This window comes from Pseudopipra pipra, chromosome 15 (genome assembly GCF_036250125.1).
Source record: "Pseudopipra pipra isolate bDixPip1 chromosome 15, bDixPip1.hap1, whole genome shotgun sequence".
Taxonomy (NCBI): Eukaryota; Metazoa; Chordata; class Aves; order Passeriformes; family Pipridae; genus Pseudopipra; species Pseudopipra pipra.
This window is the reverse complement of record NC_087563.1, coordinates 7867196-7886042: the sequence shown is the minus strand read 5'-3', so window position 1 is coordinate 7886042 and position 18847 is coordinate 7867196. Positions and strand designations below refer to the sequence as shown.

The 18847-nt window shown below is 43.5% G+C and overlaps 1 protein-coding gene across 1 annotated transcript in view; it reads right to left on the bottom strand.

The window, feature by feature from the left end:
- Window positions 1-4466: 4466 nt before the first annotated feature.
- The window catches only part of NR3C1 (nuclear receptor subfamily 3 group C member 1), a 61571-nt gene continuing 47190 nt past the window's right edge, over window positions 4467-18847 (bottom strand). The window contains exons 5-9 of the mRNA XM_064671653.1: window positions 17679-17957; window positions 15075-15219; window positions 9321-9451; window positions 6419-6576; window positions 4467-5585 (exon numbers count right to left, since the gene is read on the bottom strand). Coding sequence (XP_064527723.1) covers window positions 5433-5585; window positions 6419-6576; window positions 9321-9451; window positions 15075-15219; window positions 17679-17957 — 866 coding nt within the window. The 3' untranslated portion in view covers window positions 4467-5432. The remainder of the gene's footprint in view (window positions 5586-6418; window positions 6577-9320; window positions 9452-15074; window positions 15220-17678; window positions 17958-18847) is intronic.

Here is an 18847-nt window from a genome sequence, read left to right as displayed (position 1 = left end):
CTGTTCTTGTATTGCCTCTGACCCCCATCCACAGCCATCCAGCTTGGGAATTACCGAAGGGAAATTTATGTAAGCTTTGTTTTAATTGCAAACAATTCAAAGAAATCATTCCCTGCTGGGAACTCGGCCTTTTATGCTGCAGTTAAATGAGATTTTATTACAGCACGACTCGCTCTGCTGCTCAGGGGGTGAAGGCATGAGCTGTGCTGAGGTTTTAGTTACTGATGGGTTGGAGACGTTGACATTCGAAAACTCCAAAGGCCACATGGCAGGGAAGGAACTTCATGACAGCATTTTCTGTTCTTTATGAAACCAAGTGCAATGTTGTCACAGCCAGACAGAGGCACCTTTCAGTGTTGCTGATATAGGAAGTCCTTTTTCACAATTTGGGTTAAATCCTACCTTTGGGAAGGTATGATCCTGCTGCACAGGACCCCTTAGGCTGGAATCCCATAGCCCATCCCCTGCCCAGGACTCCCACCCCAATCCACATCCTCCCCCCTAGGTAATGCCCATGACTTTGTAGTACATTTTGTTTCTCTCTATCATTAACATTTGGCATCCGGTAGTTGCCTTGGGAAGGAGCTTTTATCACATTCTGACACATATCAGATAGTTGAGAACCACTGCAGTGACAAAATACATTTTAAATCATAGAATTACAGAGTGACTTGGGTTGGAAGAAACCTTAAACTCTTCTTGTTCCACCCCCCCAGCATGGGCAGGGACACCTTGCTCTAGACCAGGTTGCTCCAAGCCCGGTCCAACCTGGCCTTGAACACTTCTAGGGATGGAGCAGCTGCAGCTGTTCAGGGAACCTAAATCAATTCTTTATTTAGTTACAAAACATTTTGTGCTGTTTTCCTCAGTTGAACTGGCCCGGCAGCTTTAGCCTTTTTCTGAGGTGGGCACAGGTCAGGCTGCTCCAAGGCACGTTCCTGCTCTGGATTACATTAGAGAACCACAGTGCTGATTTTCCTCCAGAAAACGGACATTAGAATGCAAAGGCAAAACATAGGCAGCTGTGATTTTCAATTAAATTGTTAATTTGAACTTCATGATCAGAAATTCTCCTGCTCCAGAACTTCTACAGCAGCAATTCACTCCAGTACAAATAATTCCTGCGTATAAGGTGAATAATGAGACCACCACAAATGAACCGACTCGCTGTTGGACCCAACCCTCTCCAGGATCACAGCAAAAACTCCACAAAAGCATTTTGGAGCCATTTAATGAAAAAAGCAGAATTTTATTATATGGTTTCTGTCCATTATTCGGCATTGCTGTAAATGGCTCACATTTACTGCAACTTCTGTACAGATGTGTGGCTTTGTATTACCAGAACAGCAAATTTAAATGAAAAAATAAATGTTCAACAATTCCACACAAGCTTTTACAGTCCAACATTTCACTGAGTAGGTGAAAACTACAGACTTGTTACTACAGAATTATTCAGCATGAATAAAAAACTACAACTTTTATTTTTAAACAGGAGTCACTGGTTTAATTTTTTCTTTTATGCTGTTTAAAATTGCTGTGATAAAAATAATGATTTTTTAATAATGCCATACACCGGTATGATATAGGATTTGTCCCCAGTATATATCTTTTTGTTTAATATACAAAATAGAGTAATGACCCATCGCTTGACTCTGCTGTTGTGCAGGTTGTTGGAGGTGGGATGTTTCCACACACACGCACACACACAGCCTTTCCTTGGATACAAGGCCTCTGGCTGAAGAGGCTCTCGACCTTCCTGGAAAATTTGGTTCCTATGTGATGTCGATGGCTCAGCAACCCCTGGTTGCAGACTGGGCTAACGATAGAGCGTGACTGGTATATAATCATGGAATCCCCGACTGGTCTGGGTTGGAAGGGACCTTAAAGACCATCTCAGTACAACCCACGGGCAGGGACACCTTCCACTACACCAGGTTGCTCAGAGCTCCATCCAGCCTGGCCTTGAACACTTCCAGGGATATAAGAATACAATCTTTATAAAATCTCACTCTAAGTCATGTCCCTGAAGTCCTTCCTCGCTAAAACTCGACTACAGGATGCTCCCGCAGCCAACGTTCATCCAGGCACTTCCTCCTCCTTCCTACCTTTCTCTGTGAAAATGGCGAGGTCATTTTTCGGCATCAATTGGCACCTATTCCCAGCCCCCCTCCCTCTGCCCTCCCTCGTGGCGGCCCCCCAGCGCCCCCCTGTCCCGGTGTCCCCCCGTAAGGCCATTGCGAGCGCCCGGCGCGTCCTGAGCTGCCCCCGCCGTCCCTGGGCGGATCCGTGCACTTTGTGATAAGGCACTGAAGAGCCAAAGTCAGAATTCTCCCTGCTTTATCCAGAGTGCAGGGACTACCCACTGCTACACGGACTACGGATAACAGGACATGGACTTCTCACTGCTGACTAAAGCACTATGTTTTCTCACTGGTGAAGTTTAGAACTGAACAGCACGTACAGGACGATTCTTTCTCTAACATCACAGTTTCCTTTGTTTTTCCTTAAATCCACAGACTAAAAATGAACATACAGGCAAACAGACACAAGGGGCAGAGAGCCTCTCCTCCTACATGACCAGTTCTCTCATGGGGGGATCACAGAATCCCAGAATTTGGGTTGGAAGGGACCTTAAAGCTCATCCAGTTCCAACCCCCAACTCCATCATCATCTGGTGGAGCTCACTGCAGTTGCTTCTGCTGGCAAAAATGCCAAGTTTGGGGTCCGTGCACCCCGACCCGCACACGCGCTGTGCCCCAGGCTCCGACCGAGGGCTCTGGGGATACAAGTTTATAAAACATTCTCCAAAGTAAGAGCAGGTTTCCTTTGAACCAAAGAGCCCCCCCAAAACCCAACAGCACCAAACTCCTATCTGTATCTGTATCTGTATCTGTATCGCAACTGGGCGCGTGAGGATTCCCATGGAATTGGGCTGGATGTCATAATTAAAATCCTGACCTTTAATTGTTACAAAATGTACATATTCTGTACAGATCAAAGGAGAGAATGATTATTTATTTTTATTAAAGGTGCTATTTTACTCCAAAGTACTGAATATAGGATCTTTTTTAATAGGTATAACATTCAAAAAGAGATTTAAGAAAGGAGAATTGAGTTTCCTATTTCAGTTGGAAACCAATGTTTGCTGAAAGTAGAAATGTGCTGTGGACACCTCATGCTCTGTATTTACATATTGCTGGCACCTGGATGTGGATTATTGCCCAATTTTGAAGCTGTTTTTGCTGTGGGAGTGAGGCTGTGTATGAAATTCCCCCGGGGAGGAGTTCAGAGCTGGGTGTCCTGGCTGACAGTTTTTGCAGTGGGGGTCTGGTTCAGCCATGCTTCGGGAGCAGTTCCCGACCATACAGATAGGAGCATCCCACCCAAAAGCCAACGGGAATTTTTACACAGTGATTCAATAAACACAAACCCAACCCTACAAACACCCACGGAGCACAGGTTTTCCCCTCTGAACAAAGCACTTCTTTGGATACGAACACCGATGCCTCCGGTGCTGCCTCCAGCCAAACCACACAGAACGGGTTCCCACTCATCATATTTGTGACCCCTACAAAAAATATAATTACATGTATCATGATAAAGCAATCTGTCATCTAAAAATCATCCTTATTATACACTATACAAGCTATTTTACAATCATTTAATAAATTGCTTTTAAAGCTGCAGTAGCCCTTCCCTTCTTTTCTTGTATCAGCGAATATACCGATTATACATATTTGAAACTATAACTAAATATAAAAATATATTAGGTTTTGTATTTTCTCAGATGATCTTTCTCATTTCTATTACACAAATAATCTGGCCACTTTGAGTAAAAATCAAATTTTAGAGTGGCTTAGTAAATATTTCAATTTTGAGATACAGAAAATTGTTAAGGTGCACGTAGAAAAGGCTACTACAGCTTCTAAACATCGGAAAATATCCTTATCAATGGCAACAAGGAGAAATCCACATGGCCTATGGGAATTTATGGCACGCCAGGAATTCAGTGTGAAGGGCTGCAGCCTTACAAAGACAGAAAGTTTGACGGACAACTCTAAGACCACGAACTCAGTAGCGGAGCTTTCCTGCTCTCCAGGAGAGAGGATGGAGCAGTCAGTGACGGGTGGAGATGTGGAATTGGGTCTCTAACCAGGCGAGTTTGGAGCTGGGATATCCAGTCACAGCCGTGTGGCCGCTCGGACATCTCCCCGAAGAGGAGGACTCTGGAATCCGTCCAGGAGAACAAACCCAAACCACTGGGTGCAATCACACGTCCACCTCCTCTGTCCGTGGGGGTTTCCAGATATACTCGTGTGATGACAGGTTTAAGTGTATAGAAAATGTGAGTTTCTCCACACAGAAGTAAACTTTTCTGCAGCTATGCATATTTTCCTGAAAATTTCCTGATGGGCAGTCAGGACTGATCTTCTTGGCATCAATGCAGCCCATGACTCTTTGCGTTATGGCTGTTGCATCATATGCAAAAATCAGGCTTCTTTTTTTTTTTTTTTTCAATATATAAAATAACCTGCTCATTTACATCCAGTGAGGACTGGGTTAATTTTCTATGAATCTGCATATCCAACACTTCTGCAATATACCAAAAGGATTTCATTCGGATCTACTGAAATGAGATTTGAGAGTGTTCTCCCACCCACCCTGGCCCTTAAAAAAAGCCAAATTTTTATAGCCGCTTTGACAGTTGAAAGCGATTAGGTTAGAAAAGCCCAACCCTTTTTCACATGAATCTACTCAAGGATTTACTGTCTAGAGGTCGTTTAGGAAAGCTACGAGCTGCCCCACCTTAAAAAACCAGCTGTACAATAGGCATCTTGAAGTATTACAAAAAAATTATGTAAGAAAAAATGAACAAGCCAAGTTCACGGTATATAAAGTTAAAGGAAATTGCTAAAACCAGACAGTAATAGCTATAAAAGGCACAACTTCCCTTTTCTGATATACACTTGTAAACTTTCTTCAGGTTACATGCATAAACCAAAATGCTACCTTAACTTTAAAAAAAAAAAAATCCAAAACACTTTACTAAAATAAAAAAAACAAAACGCCTAAAAAATTGTCTCCAGCCAACTGCAGCAATTAATTAATTAGCAGAATGTTCGTAACAGCCTCAGAGCTTGTCACTGGTGGTTTGATGCATCCGGGGATGGTGCACGAGGGGAGAGAGAAAATTTCTAACAAATAGGATTTACGATTTCTTTGCCTTTCCTTTCTCCCCAATTCTTTCCCAAATGGGAGAAATCCGCTGCTTCTCCAGCCTAACTCTTGGCCCTCTGTAAACCACATGTAGTGCATAATTACAAAAGAAACACCGCTGCGAGGACAAAAGGAACAAGTTCTGTAGGTTTTCTCTTTACAAAACAAAGCTATCGAGTGACGGTTTCTTAAGGCAACCCTTTGTGTTAAGGCAGTCACTTCTGATGAAACAAGAGCTTCTTGATATTTCCATTGGAATATTTTGGTATCTGATTGCTGATGATTTCTGCCAACATTTCTGGGAACTCAATACTCATGGATTTATCCAAAAATGTCTGGAAGCAAAAGCTCAGAAGATTTTCAACCACCTACAAGTGATAAGGCAAAGAATTACTTGCACACGAAGATGTATAGAAGAATCACTCCCATCCATCCTCCTCCCACCCAACCCCTGCCTATGGATGAGGCACATCCCAGCACCCCTCACCCCTGCTCCAACAGGACAGGCACAGGCATCCTCAATTAATTAATTCTTGTCCATGGCACTCCAATATAAACCAAACAAACAGATGCAAACACTGAAGAGATTCGGTATCAATTCCCATTCCAGCAGATAAGTGACATACACATGTACAAGCTTAATTAGATCTTTCCAGGTGCCTAGTACAGTAACAAATAAAAACCAGTAGTTTTGAGGTCCCAAAGTTTCCCCCATTTTAAACATTGCTGGGACTGCTTTGTGTAATTTAGAATTAAATTCCAAAGGAGACAGACTGAATTCTGAAATTCTTTGCCAAATGAATCCTGCTAACACCACACATAGCGCTGAGGAATTATTTCAATGCAATTTCAACTACTCCATAAATTCATAACAGGTTTTAAACTTCACATCTCTGCTACTACTGCAAATCATTTACAGTTTCTGAGTTCCTCCATTTTAAAGCAATGTAATTTTTAAGAACTAAAGGGACTGAAAATTAGATGAATTATAAAATTGATTGCTGCGGATTCCACTGCAGAAGTAGCCTGAGAGCAGCATGTTCACGGCTGTCAATTCGCCTTTCGTTAGACAGCAGGGGGGCACGACCTCCTCCTCCCCCGCGATATTTATCCCTTTAAATAATAAAAGCCTAGAGGAGATCACTGTCACCGCCCCAACGTGTTTATCTGGAATGCCTACAGCATTCCTTTCAGGACTTACATCATGCATAGAGTCCAGCAGTTTAGTCAGTTGATAAAATCGCTGCCAGTTCTGGCTGGAGTTCCCTTCCCTCTTCACGATGGCCTTGCCCAGCTCCTTGATGTACGTCATCCGGATTTCTTCAAACAGAGACTGACTCTTCAGGCCTTCCTTGGGAACTGCAACATTGATACGAACCTTTAAGACATTATAAAGCTATGAACTGTGTCACTATTTAAGTTCTCGTACATCAGGAACTATAGTGATAGGACAAGGAGTAAGAGGGGAAATTTAGGTTAGAAATATGGAAGAAATTCCTCCCTGTGAGGTGGTGAGGGCCTGGCGCAGGTAGCCCAGAGCAGCTGTGGCTGCCCCATCCCTGGAAGTGTTCAAGGCCAGGTTGGAATGAGATGAGCTTTACGGTCCCCTCCAAACCAAACCAGTCTGTGACACTATGAAAATGACCAGAAGAAAAAGGACTTGGACTGATTGAAATGACAGCAGCGAGAGAAGGAAAGAGCAGGAACTGGGATTGATGACTAGCTGAACAAAAAGCACAGGACTGCTGCAAAATAAAACAAAGAAACAGAGGGAAGGGAATCAGTCCACGAAGGCAACAACATCCAGCCCTCAAAGTGCCTTGATGAAGAACCATCAAGGGCTGGGGCTCCCGTGTTCTCCATGTCTGGGGAAACGTGACATTAGAAAGATTCCATAAAAATTCTGCATGCCAGCAGAAGAGCAAGGGCAGAATCACAGGATGGCTTGGCTCGGAAAGGATCTTGAAAGATCATCTAGTTCCAAGCCTCCTGACATGGATCAAGTAACGCATCCAGGCAAGGACTGACAGATTGGACAACAACCTGACTGCCCTAGCCATGAAGGAATCGGGGCATGGACAGAGCTTTTTGGAATAGGGATGGGACATCAAGATAGTGCCAGGCAGATGAGGATCTGGGGGCCAGAAACCCAAGGTGTGGGGACTCAAATCCACGTTAAGTCCCTGTGCCTACATCCTCCTATGAGGATGGTCCTCCTTAAAGGGCAAGGACTAACCCGGACAAAGGAGAACATGGACTCCAGTGGTCCTTAACATCCTTCATTTGAAGCCTCTGATCACCTTGGTGAAGTGAATGGAAAGAGCTGAAGATAGGTAAGAGAAAGAGCTGAGACAAAGGCAACAGAAAGCAAGAGAGGAGGACAGAGGCCATAAAGCACATTCCCTTCCTCAGAAAATTCAACCCTCACTGCACTGTCAGCATCTGAGAGATGCTGAAGTCTCTTGTCTGCTTTGCCTACACAGGAGATGAAACAAGTCAACTGTTGTTTCAATAATTCACATGTAAAAGGCCTGTGAGCTATGTCTGTGTGTGAGCTACATGTCCAGACCCGTGTGGGATTCCTGTTTTACTCCTCCTCCTCTTCTCTGGGAAAACTTAACACAGAAACACAATAAACCAATTAAAATTGCAAAGTCGTGGATTAAAGAGCTATACAAATTTTAGCCATTCAATTTGCAGAAGTTCCACAATGTACCACTTACACAATGTATGTACTCAACAAAATATGAAGATATATTGTCTTTCACCGTAAATCGAATGGAGAGGCCTCTCTGGGCAGCACCAGTGCCTGCCTGGCCTGGCTCCTGAATGGGCTGAATTCTGCCAGTGCTGCCTTGTCACCACTTCTGCCATGGAAATTTCTCTAAGGAAATTTCCAATTCCTGTAAGGAAAGTTGGCCTACACCACACCCAAAACACTTAAGGAATTTCTGGGAGAGATTTCAGAATCAACCAGAAAATGTTCTAAATCCGCAGTTTTGGGGAAGTTTTAAGTTCCTACAAAGCCCATGGCTGTGAGAGGCTGAAAGTTTCCTGTGAAAAGAGCCCTTGTCCCAGTTCTGGGCTTGGCAGTGAGGCTGTGCCAGGTCTTGCCAGGCTGATGGGGGACTGGGCCCTGAGGGAATGGGCCATGGCAGCCCAGTGCCCCTGCCCACACCCATCACTCACTGCCCTGCAACGTGAACAGCGCTGGGGTGCACATTCCTCCAGCTCCTATCAGGGAAAAGCCCAAAGGGAACAAAGTTCTCATTTCTTTGTAAGAATTAATGCTGTTATTTACTGGAAATATTAAAGATACGGAATGTTTACACCCTCTGTGTAATAAACTGTTTAAACTTAATAATATTTACTTTTAATCCTGTTCAAGGTCCCTTCCAACCCAAACCATCCGATGAAGACGATGAAGTACTACGCTGAAAAATCTTGACTTGCACTGCTGCTCTTGCTACTTTCAGAGCACGCTGGCACCTGTCACTGCACTGAACTAAAACCAATCTGACAAGCAGAAGCAGGAGCATGTCAGCAGCTCCCTCGGCCCCGTGGGACTGCAGGAATCGCCATGATGGCTGTGGGATGGGATTTCCCAGGACACACAGGCACAGGCTTTCCTGGTGTGAGGCGAGGTGCCCGGCTCACACCCACTCCCAGCACACACACACACGCTCCTTGCTGGGTGAGTCCCTGGACTGCAGCCAAGCCAGGGCTGCAGCTGAGATCCTCAGGGAGCTACAGCCCCACAGAGCACAGAGAAAACAAAGTCATTGGGTAACAGTGATGTCAACAGAGGGGAAAAATAACACTGTAAAAGTTATTTACATACAGTAACCAATATTACTTATGTTGTCTCATATTAGTTTATTTCTGTATATTCTGAAAGGACTACTGTGACACCACATTTGACCTTTCATGCAGTACAGACAGAATTTTACTAAGCTGTGACTTAACTCCAGCATATCTTACTGAAAGATAAAAATCATCATGCAGCATATTATATAAATCTATCTTACAGTATTTATTGCAAATCCACCACATACTTTTGTAGATATAAATGCCAAAAGCTGGGAATTGAGTTGTTCACCTACTTGTAGAGAGGAGAAGCAATGTCTTCATGCAGAGATACTCCTCATAGGAGACTTGAAGCCGTGAGAGCTCTCGGGCGACCATAAGCATGTGTTTGCATTGTTCATACATACATGGGAGATTCATCCTCTGCCTGAGGAATAAAAGCACACAAATTAGTGACATGTCCAGGTATCTGAGAGTTCTACATCTCTGGGTTTCCAGGCTGCACTCAGAGCAGCGGGGGGTGCAGAGGCAGACGACAAGCTGTACGTGAGCCATCGCACAGCGAAATGACGCGCCGTTTTCTGGTGAGCCCACTGAGGTGACTGCCTTGGTTACACAGAGAGACACCGGCCCAGCACTGCGGAACGAGGCAGCCTGACGTGCTGAATCCCAGCGCCACAAAGGGAGACTGTCTCTACCAAGGACCGTCAGCAAGCTCTGTTATCAACAGACGTCAGCACGAACCCGACATAGAAATCGAGTTCATTCACTGTGCGACAGAGTTCTCCAAGCCTGGCAGTCCCAAAGTGTTTCATCTTTCTAAGGAAACATGATGGTGTGCTACACTAGAGATGAGATTTCTCTAATTCTTTCAGTACTTTTGCAAAGTGCACCTGATTTAACACATACTTCCTCACTACTGACAGCAGCAACTTTCTGTAACTTCTCAATTTCTTACACTTGTATCCTCTCACGTTCATAAAGCGATGACTAGCACTGCAATTAAATGTCATTACCTTTGTAGTGTAATAATCAAGTTTATAACCATAAATGGAAAGTCATGTTGACAACCAAAGGAAAATCTTGGAATCAGAATAATACATTATGTTTTCATATACTCTTTTGGGGTTTTTTCCCTGTTTCAATGAAACCCTGCATCAAGATGGGAACTCTTCCTTTTATTTAGTAGTACCTCATCTGACACAACAATCCCCTTTTACAGCTGGGTACTGTGAATATTGCAGAATTAGTTTTGGGTGGGAAATGAAGAACAGATTAATTCTGAAGAGTGTACAACAGATTTATGCTTTTCCATGTTTTTGTTTTGGTAAAGACAGGCAAAATAATCTGTTTCCCATGCAGTAAGTACACAATCTCTCTGCAGTGATGTCAGCACTTTATTTTTCATTAATGATGTGTCACCTTTCCTAAGTCATCACCTATTCAATATTAAAATCTACACACAGACGAAGTGGGATCCCTGTGAAAGTTAGAAGTAAGATTTAGTTATGAAACTACAGTTCCTTCAAAGCTGATCAGTTTTCTGTTCTCCCTTCCTTAGCCCTGCAGGAGGAGTATGTGATGCACCCTCACAAGCATCTTAAAAAACCCTGACTGGAAAGAAGAACCACACCTTTCTCAAGATGGAAAAAACAGAGAATAATAGGAATTCCAAGGGGGTTTGAAAGACAGAAATACAAGCTATGAAACAGTATTAAACTAGAACAAGCACAAGTGTAAAACCCCACCGCTTCCAAATGGAGCTGTTGGACAATTCCTTCTGAGTGGAACAGGACACTGTCCTGTACCTACAGCCACAGTCTGTGGGCTTGCACATGAACCCAGAAACACTGGATTTACGTTACATTCCATAGTCAAGGAGTAGCAGCACAAATATAAAGTGCACACAAGGTAAAGCTGCATGAAACAGGAGTAAGTGCAATGCTGGGCTGTGGGATGTTTCTCAGGGCACTTGACACAAAGCCACCATCTGGCTGCTTGGCAAACGCTGTCCTGACCCCTCTGGGCTGTATCAAAGGGCATCTCAGAGATTTCAAATTGAGTAATTTAAACACATTCTCTGACAGGGCTCAGCAGTTTTCCTCACGTAAAACTATGCCCATTTCTGGGCAGAAGGTTAAAATAAACATTATGAAATGGGTCAGCCTGTTGTTTGTTTCTGTCTGCTGTAAATTCAACCATATCCACAAGGCTGAGAATCCATAGGAAGACACACAAACTCTGGGCAGTACCAGGGCTATGCAAACTGTAGTTCCCAAAAAATGAGAGCAGGCACAGCCCCCTCCCTTCAGCGAGGTCTGAGCACACAGATGAGCTCTGCCCTGTGCCCTAGAGGCTGCGGATCTGGCTGTGTCAGAGCACGAGGAGGCTGATTCACTGCCTCATCCTAAATGCTGGCAGATGCTCTGGGAAGAGGTCCCAGCCATTCCCATCTCAGATCTCCTGGCCAGGGCACATCAGATGATCTCAGCTGCCACAGGGAACCTGCCCGGGGACAGGGCTCAGGTCACGGACACAGACTCGGAGAAGGGCAGGGCTCAGGGCTCTCTCCCTGCCTGCCCAGGATCCTGGTTCCCCTCCCTGCACAGGCCATTTACCATCTCCATGGATTAATTTACCCACAAATAGACCAGATGTAACACTTCAACTCAATGCTATATTTAGTTAATTAAAATAGACATTGTACTCAGTGAGGACACCACAAGTGCCGCCTTCTTAGCTGAAACTACCCACAGAAACATGCTGGCTCTCAAGCAGAGTTTTGGGATACTCAGGACCAGCAATCCCAGGGAAGCTGCACCCCATGGCAGTTCAGGAGCCGCTGAGCCCGGACTGAGCCGCAGGAGCTCCCCAGGGACACCGGCAGGGCCACAGCAGCTCCAGGCTTCTGCAATTACAGCCAGGCACATAAAAAGACTCAAAGAGGTGACTGGCAGCATTTGATCACTGTGAAGGCATCCTGCTGTAATGACTGCACATTTGAGTCCACCCTGAATCACCTCCTTGCTCTGTTAAGTATCCAACACCCCTCTGCTTTAGGGACCAGCTTCTCAAGGGGCACTGGTGGTGTTCCAGCTCAGCCCAGACCATGGAACACATGGATATACGTGTGCTTGCTCTGGGGGACGTGTGTGGATGATAAAAGCACGTGATGAGTTTTCAACACTGCTGTGAGTCACTCAGTTCAGTCAAGTCTGTGAAAGACTAAAACCCAGTAAACAGGACGCTGGTGTTCTGAACACCAGATGACACTGACTCCACAGAAGGAGTTACAAAAGAACCTTGGGGAAAAAATCTGGGGAATAAGAGAACTGACAAAACATTGCTTATAAAACTGCAATCACTGTTATTTTTCTAATCAAATACATCAATACAGCTATTCTGTATGGCAGATGAGATTGGAAGGACAAACAAGACCATGGAAGTGACCTCACACCTCAGAGCAAGGAGCTATGATGATGAACATGCAACTGGAGTCGAAATCCCAAGACCCAGAACTTCCAGGAACTTCTTTCTCAAGCTGGGCAGCACTTCAATGGTATTTGCTACTTGATGAACACAACTGTGCACTGTCACTGTGCTCACTGTAATTTCGGGCACATTGTGACATACCCAGAGGCCAAAAGCTGATCCAGTACCGGTGCCCGTTCCAGCAGGGCATGTTTTGAATCACAGAGTGAGGAAACAGTTATACAATACTGCAAAATCACAGGTTTAAACCATTTCCAAGTACTAAATAATGGCCTGAAGCCTAAGATTTATTCAGCTGCCACACGTTTCAACAACTTGAACTGAGTTCTGTGTTTTGTGTGTGAACACATATATTATCAGCTAGTATAGATATACCTCCATTAAAAAATAAATAAATTATAGGAGTACAGACATAAAAGTGAAATATTCAACACATATTCAATTTTTAGGAGAAGACTGAGCAAATGGCTAAGTTGCCATCCTAGGATTTAAGAAGAACAGAATTTAATCCTCTTTCCCACCACAGACTGCATGAGCTACTTGATCTTGCTACTCCATGTAAGTAAACTGTAACTACACAGGATGATACTGGCCAGGGCTGGCACAATGATAAATGCATGAAAGACTGATACTGCTCAGATGCATGAAGCTAAAGAAAGTCTAATTAATCCCATTAAAAAATCAATCTTAAAAAAGTATTTTGCAGTTAGGTCCAACTGAACTACTGTTTCACTGGAGACCTTTCCAAGATGGGAGTTTCTCTTCCTGAAGCAGAAGACACTGAATTGCACCAAATGTGAGGACAAGGTTTTAAAGTTCAGAAACTGAAAGAAACCCAAAAATTAAACCAGAAGTAACTGCACTTCTCTGCAACCATGGAAGTAATTCTGCATGCTCTGGTCTGTGTTATACCCCTGCTCCATTGTCAGATACCAACTATTACCGAACGTATCCTATGTGGCCACATTTGATCATTCAAATCCAAGGGCATTTTTTTCTTGCAGTAAAATCCAAGTGCATTTTTGCTTAAGTGCCCATGATGCCTCCCCTGTCCTGCTCAACATCCCAGCCCCAGGTGCCCCTCCAGCTTTCCCTGCTCCGGAACCTTCTCACGACTCCTGCAGCGGTTTTATTGTTAGTCAGTGTTTGTCACACTGAGCTCCGAGGTGGCTCTCTTTTATTGAGGGATGGGACATAAAAAGTTACGACCAGAGAGTTTTATGGAGAACCTGTAGCCCACTGGAGAAGAAACTGCAGTTCTCTCAGTCAATGTGTTTTATTGAAAACAAATGTCATTGTGATCTACAATTTATGTACCAAACTGTAACTGGAAGGAATTTAAGAATTACTGTTTGCTATAACAGGGTTACCCTTGCAGCTTTGTGTTTTTCAAGAATATCAACACCTGGCTGTGAAGATCTGTGGTTTTGAGTCACTGATAAAACAGCAGGAGATCTCTGATGTAAGGCAAAGTAGATGTTGCTACACTTAGTGACATCAATTATTTCAATTCCACCACACAGAGATTATTCTGCTCCAGAGACACATTCTAAGCACTTTAATAAACATAAGTACACACATGGGCCCTCACCTGCCATCTCCTCCACACCTTTTTTCTGAAGTTATTATAAGGCAATGATTACAGTTTATAGAAGTCTGAATAAATATTTACACAGGGGGAAAAAAAAAAGGAATAAATAAACATGAAAAAGGAATGTAAATGGCTGATCCCACAGAAAATGTAACAACTATTATGTTTTTTTTTAAAACACGGAAAATATTTGGGAGATCTGATTCTGAAGTGCAACAGAACCAAAAATACTGTGACTCTGTCAAAACATGCCAATTGTACTGCCTCCACTGCAAGGCCATGAAACAAGAGACATGAATTAGATGCAATCACTTCAACAATCCCAAATTCCCTCTTTCCCTCCTCTACAGCGCAGTTGCTGCACAACACAAATTTGGAAAAATACAAGGATAATGATGTGTGGTGCAAGAAAAAAATACGTCCAAATATTCCACCAAATTCAACTTTGCTTGAAAATTGATAACAAAGTTCAACAAGAAAATATAAATCAGGAAGGTTGTTCCACTTGTAACCTTGTTTTTTCAGCCCTACTTTAATCAGGCTCAGAAAGAAATGTTTAAGGAATCGGGAACTCTGGGAAACTGGTAGGACCATATTGCCACTTTTATACACTAAACAGACAGAACATTATGCAATTTGCCAAAATTTTCTCTCCATCCCTAACATATTTTTAGCTCTGACTGTGTTGGCTCTGGTAACATGAATGATTCTAGTGAATGGTGCTGGAACAGTCACAATATGGAACATTTAAGCACAAACACCTCCCACAAAAACTCCTGGATATAAATACACTTAATATCTCAATTACCTTTCTTTCATCTGACTTAGTTAAAAACGCTAAGCAAGCTCCTGAAAGAAAAACAAGTTGCAAATGACAGGCAGATCTGGGATCTCTGCAATGATTTGTTACCCAGTGATTCACCCCTTGAGTGCAAACCCCAGAAATGCTGTGGCAGGTCTTACTCACTCGTTAATGATCAGATCCGGTGCAAAGCACAGGAGATTGCCATTGGATTGCTTGTAGGATCTCCAGCCTAAAGCAAAAGCCATTAGGAACATCCAGGAGTACTGCAGAAGGGTCATTTGGTCATCCAGGTGCAAATTTCGGAAACCTAGAAAAATAAAAAATTGAGGGGGGGTGGTGTCAGTTGCGGGAAAAAAAAAAAAAAGGACAAAAAACTTGCATGACTTGGAAAAGGACCAGGGTTATGAGCAGCACAACTGCTGTGTTATCGGTGCACAGCCACTACAGGGAGTAAAAGGGGATGTAATATTTAAAAGTCATAATATATGTGTATGTGCTTATCTGGAACTGATGGTCAGTCAGATAGATCACAAAAGGCAACAACTGTATTTCATATACACTATAATTCACTGGGCTGCCTTCCAAAAATAACAGGGCTTGCTACTTTTCACAAGAGCAGTCCACCAGACAATAAATGGCTTAATGTAAAATTTTGTTCTTATTCCACAACAACTGTACACAGAACTTAGAAAATAAGTACTGCATTAGTTACCAGCATTAACTGCTTCTGATCTCATATGCAGCATTAACACAGCCAAGTGAACAAGGAGGAAATGGGTAAAATCTGACAACTGGTCCCTGAAACAGTCTGAAAATGCTGGCAGCTTTGGATTTACAACACTAGTTCCTATTAGATCCTGCCCACATTTAGCAGGAATCTATCGTGCCACACTGAATCATTATTAGAGCCTGAATTCAAGTTGATTTTATCTAATTTTATTAAGCATCTGACATCTAAAGAGCTCAGAACATCTAAAAAGCTGCTTCCTGAAGATGTGCCAACAGCCAGCAGCCAGTATATGAATACAGAACAAACTTGGTTTGTCTGACAGCTTCAAACACAGCTCCTGGCTTTGGAGACAGCAGGAACAACCAGGTACTGCTTCAAAAATACAAAGGGTTCCGAAGTGATTCCAATCTTACGGGGTCAAACCTTGAATCTGTGCTCAAACCCTCCTCAGGAAAAGGTTATTTTGAAATCCCAGTGAAAGGATTTGGCAAGGAGCAGGATATAAATTAAATACTCATGAGGAACCACCTCAGCAAACAAAAGAAAGGAGATAACAATGATAAGAACAGTTGCTATTAATGTAGTTATTAAAGAGAAGACTGGCATTTCCATTGAGAGCATATGCTCTAACCTGAAGGGCTTGGCTAATTAGGGAAACCGTTCAACAGAGACGATGAACACAGAAGTGTTTTATAAAATGGAATCTAAATTTGGATTTGGGAATACCAGATGGTCTCCCAAAGACCTGTCCCAGAAGGAAGTGCGTGCATGTGAATCTCTCCTAGAGCAGACTGAGCTAATCCCGTGTAACTTCCCAGTGTGAACAGCCCTGACACAGAATCACCAAAGTTGGAAAAGAACTCCAAGGGCACCGAGTCCAACTTGTGACCAATCACCACTAGAACAACTAGAACACACACAAACCTCTCCAGTCACATATCTGCTGGACACAGACATATTTGAGTTTTCCAGCCTTTCTTTCTCACTGTTAATTTATTTCCTCTGCTCAAAGAGGCACTATTATGATTCATAAATCTCATTATCAGACTCTTTTTTTTTTTTTTTTGGCAGACCTGTTCTGTGATGTTATTTTTGGGCAACACATGCGTCATGGAGGTGTTTCTGCCAGCGTTTCTGAGAACAGGTAGGTAACAGTACTGACACGAGCGAGAGGGAGATAAACACTGGTCTTTGTTCTGTAGGAATAAACAGATCTTCAGCTACCCTTGGCCCTGGCCTCTCCCTAGACAGATGCCATGTGTTATGTCCTAGGCTGAGATCTGACATCACTTCTTCCGTGTCTAACTGTGTCTTCAGGTGGGAGCCAAAATAGCAACAAACCACCCCCGTTCCTCAGGTAAGAGTCAGTTTAACTGTGCTGCTACAGAGCTGGGGAGAAAATGAACACCTTGACTTCCACCCTGGAATTTGACAGTCAAACACCTATTCCCAAGAAAAGTCAAGAAAAAACTGCAGATATGGTGAAGGGGAGTGAAAAAAGAACCATCCATGAACGCAGACCCAGAGAAGCAGCACAGCAGTGACAGTCTGTAACAGTCAAGAGGACTTGCTAAAAATATTCAAGAAATAATTATTTATTGCCCAGAGAAGCTGTGGCTGCCCCATCCCTGGAAGTGTTCAAGGCCAGGTTGGATGAGGCTTGGAGCAACCTGGGATAGTGAAAGGTGTCCCTGCCCACAGCAGGGCATGGAGTTTTAAGGTCCCTCCTAACTCAATTCTGTGATTCTGTGACTCTAAAAGGTGGAGACAGAGCTAATAAAAACAGTTCTCTATATTACTTTTAAAATGAACATTAAGATCCAATGGTCAAAATGTTCAAGTAAAATGAGCTCATCTGCAGTAAATACATCTCTGCATCTGCATTTTTTTCTACTTTTCTACTCCAGAAGTATTTGAGACATGAACAAGCCCAGTTATGACTAAAACTTCATCTGCACAGCTTTGAAGGAAAACAAACATGGAGTTTAAGTACAACAAGAAGACTGCACTCAGCAATTAACATATTTGTGTGTTACCTGGGATTGCCTTCGCCCACTTGACTGCAGCCACCACCTGCCGCCCTCCCAGCATGTTGAGGGTGGAGAGGATCCTCCAGCTGGAGTCGGGCAGGGTGCTGTCGTATCCCGAGTACAGCACCTCGGGCTCGATCACCTCCAGCAGCGACACCAGCGTCGGCGTCAGCTGCGGCAGCGACGCGGGGACGATGCTCTTGTTCCCGGATGCCTCGGGAGCGTCCCGTGTTCCCGTGGCACTTCCCTGCTGCAGTCCTTTGATCTTCTTCTTTGTTTTGCGAGCTAGGAAAGTTTGGGTAAGTCAGAGGTGAGATGATGGAAAGTGACCGCGCTGCGATAAAAATGCAGCAGAGGAAGCGCTGCTTCCCTCCTCCCTGCAGCTGGGACCAGGCCACTGAAACCTTCACAGCACTTGTGCATAAAGTAAATAATTTCACATGAATTCTAATTAAGCCTCCATTGAAAGTAAGTTTGCTTTACATTTTAATAAAAGTCACACTTATGTTACTGTTTCCGACTGTTCAATAATGTCCGCAGGTACCTTACGAGGCTGATCCTAAAATACAAGGCCAAATCCTACCACTGGAAATATGTGCAGGACTTTAAAAGTTCCTGAAGATATTAAGTATAGGAACCAGGCAAAAGAAAGGAAAAAGTATATTTAATGGGTAAGGAATTACTGGATCTCTTGAGCCAGGGAAAACAGGTTTTTTTTTCTGAAAATGCTGGGCAGGAGGAGCTTTTTCTCTTGCCAGTTTCTCCTGCATATAAATCACTGCTGCGTAATTAAACCATAAAACCCATTCGCCAAATAAATAAAACATCACACAGAGATGTTAACTGTAAACTACAAAAACTTGGAGCAACAATTTTATTAGCATCTTGTCCATAATGGAGTCTCCTGCTTGGCTCTGGCTCTCCTGGATGGAGGCGGCCACACAGAACACGCTATTTAAAGGAGACCAAATGAAACCAGTTCTTTCCCTGGGTGCCTCAGTTAATTAATTGATTTCTGCTCTGGAACTTCTGAGATAAATCAGTAGCCCATAAAAGCATCACGTAATGTGGTTTCACATTCAAAGCTCCTCCTGACCCATTCAGAATCTCTCAGCATCCAAAATGCACCAACCCTGCAGTGTAATAACACGTGAAACTTCCTCCTGGACCCACCA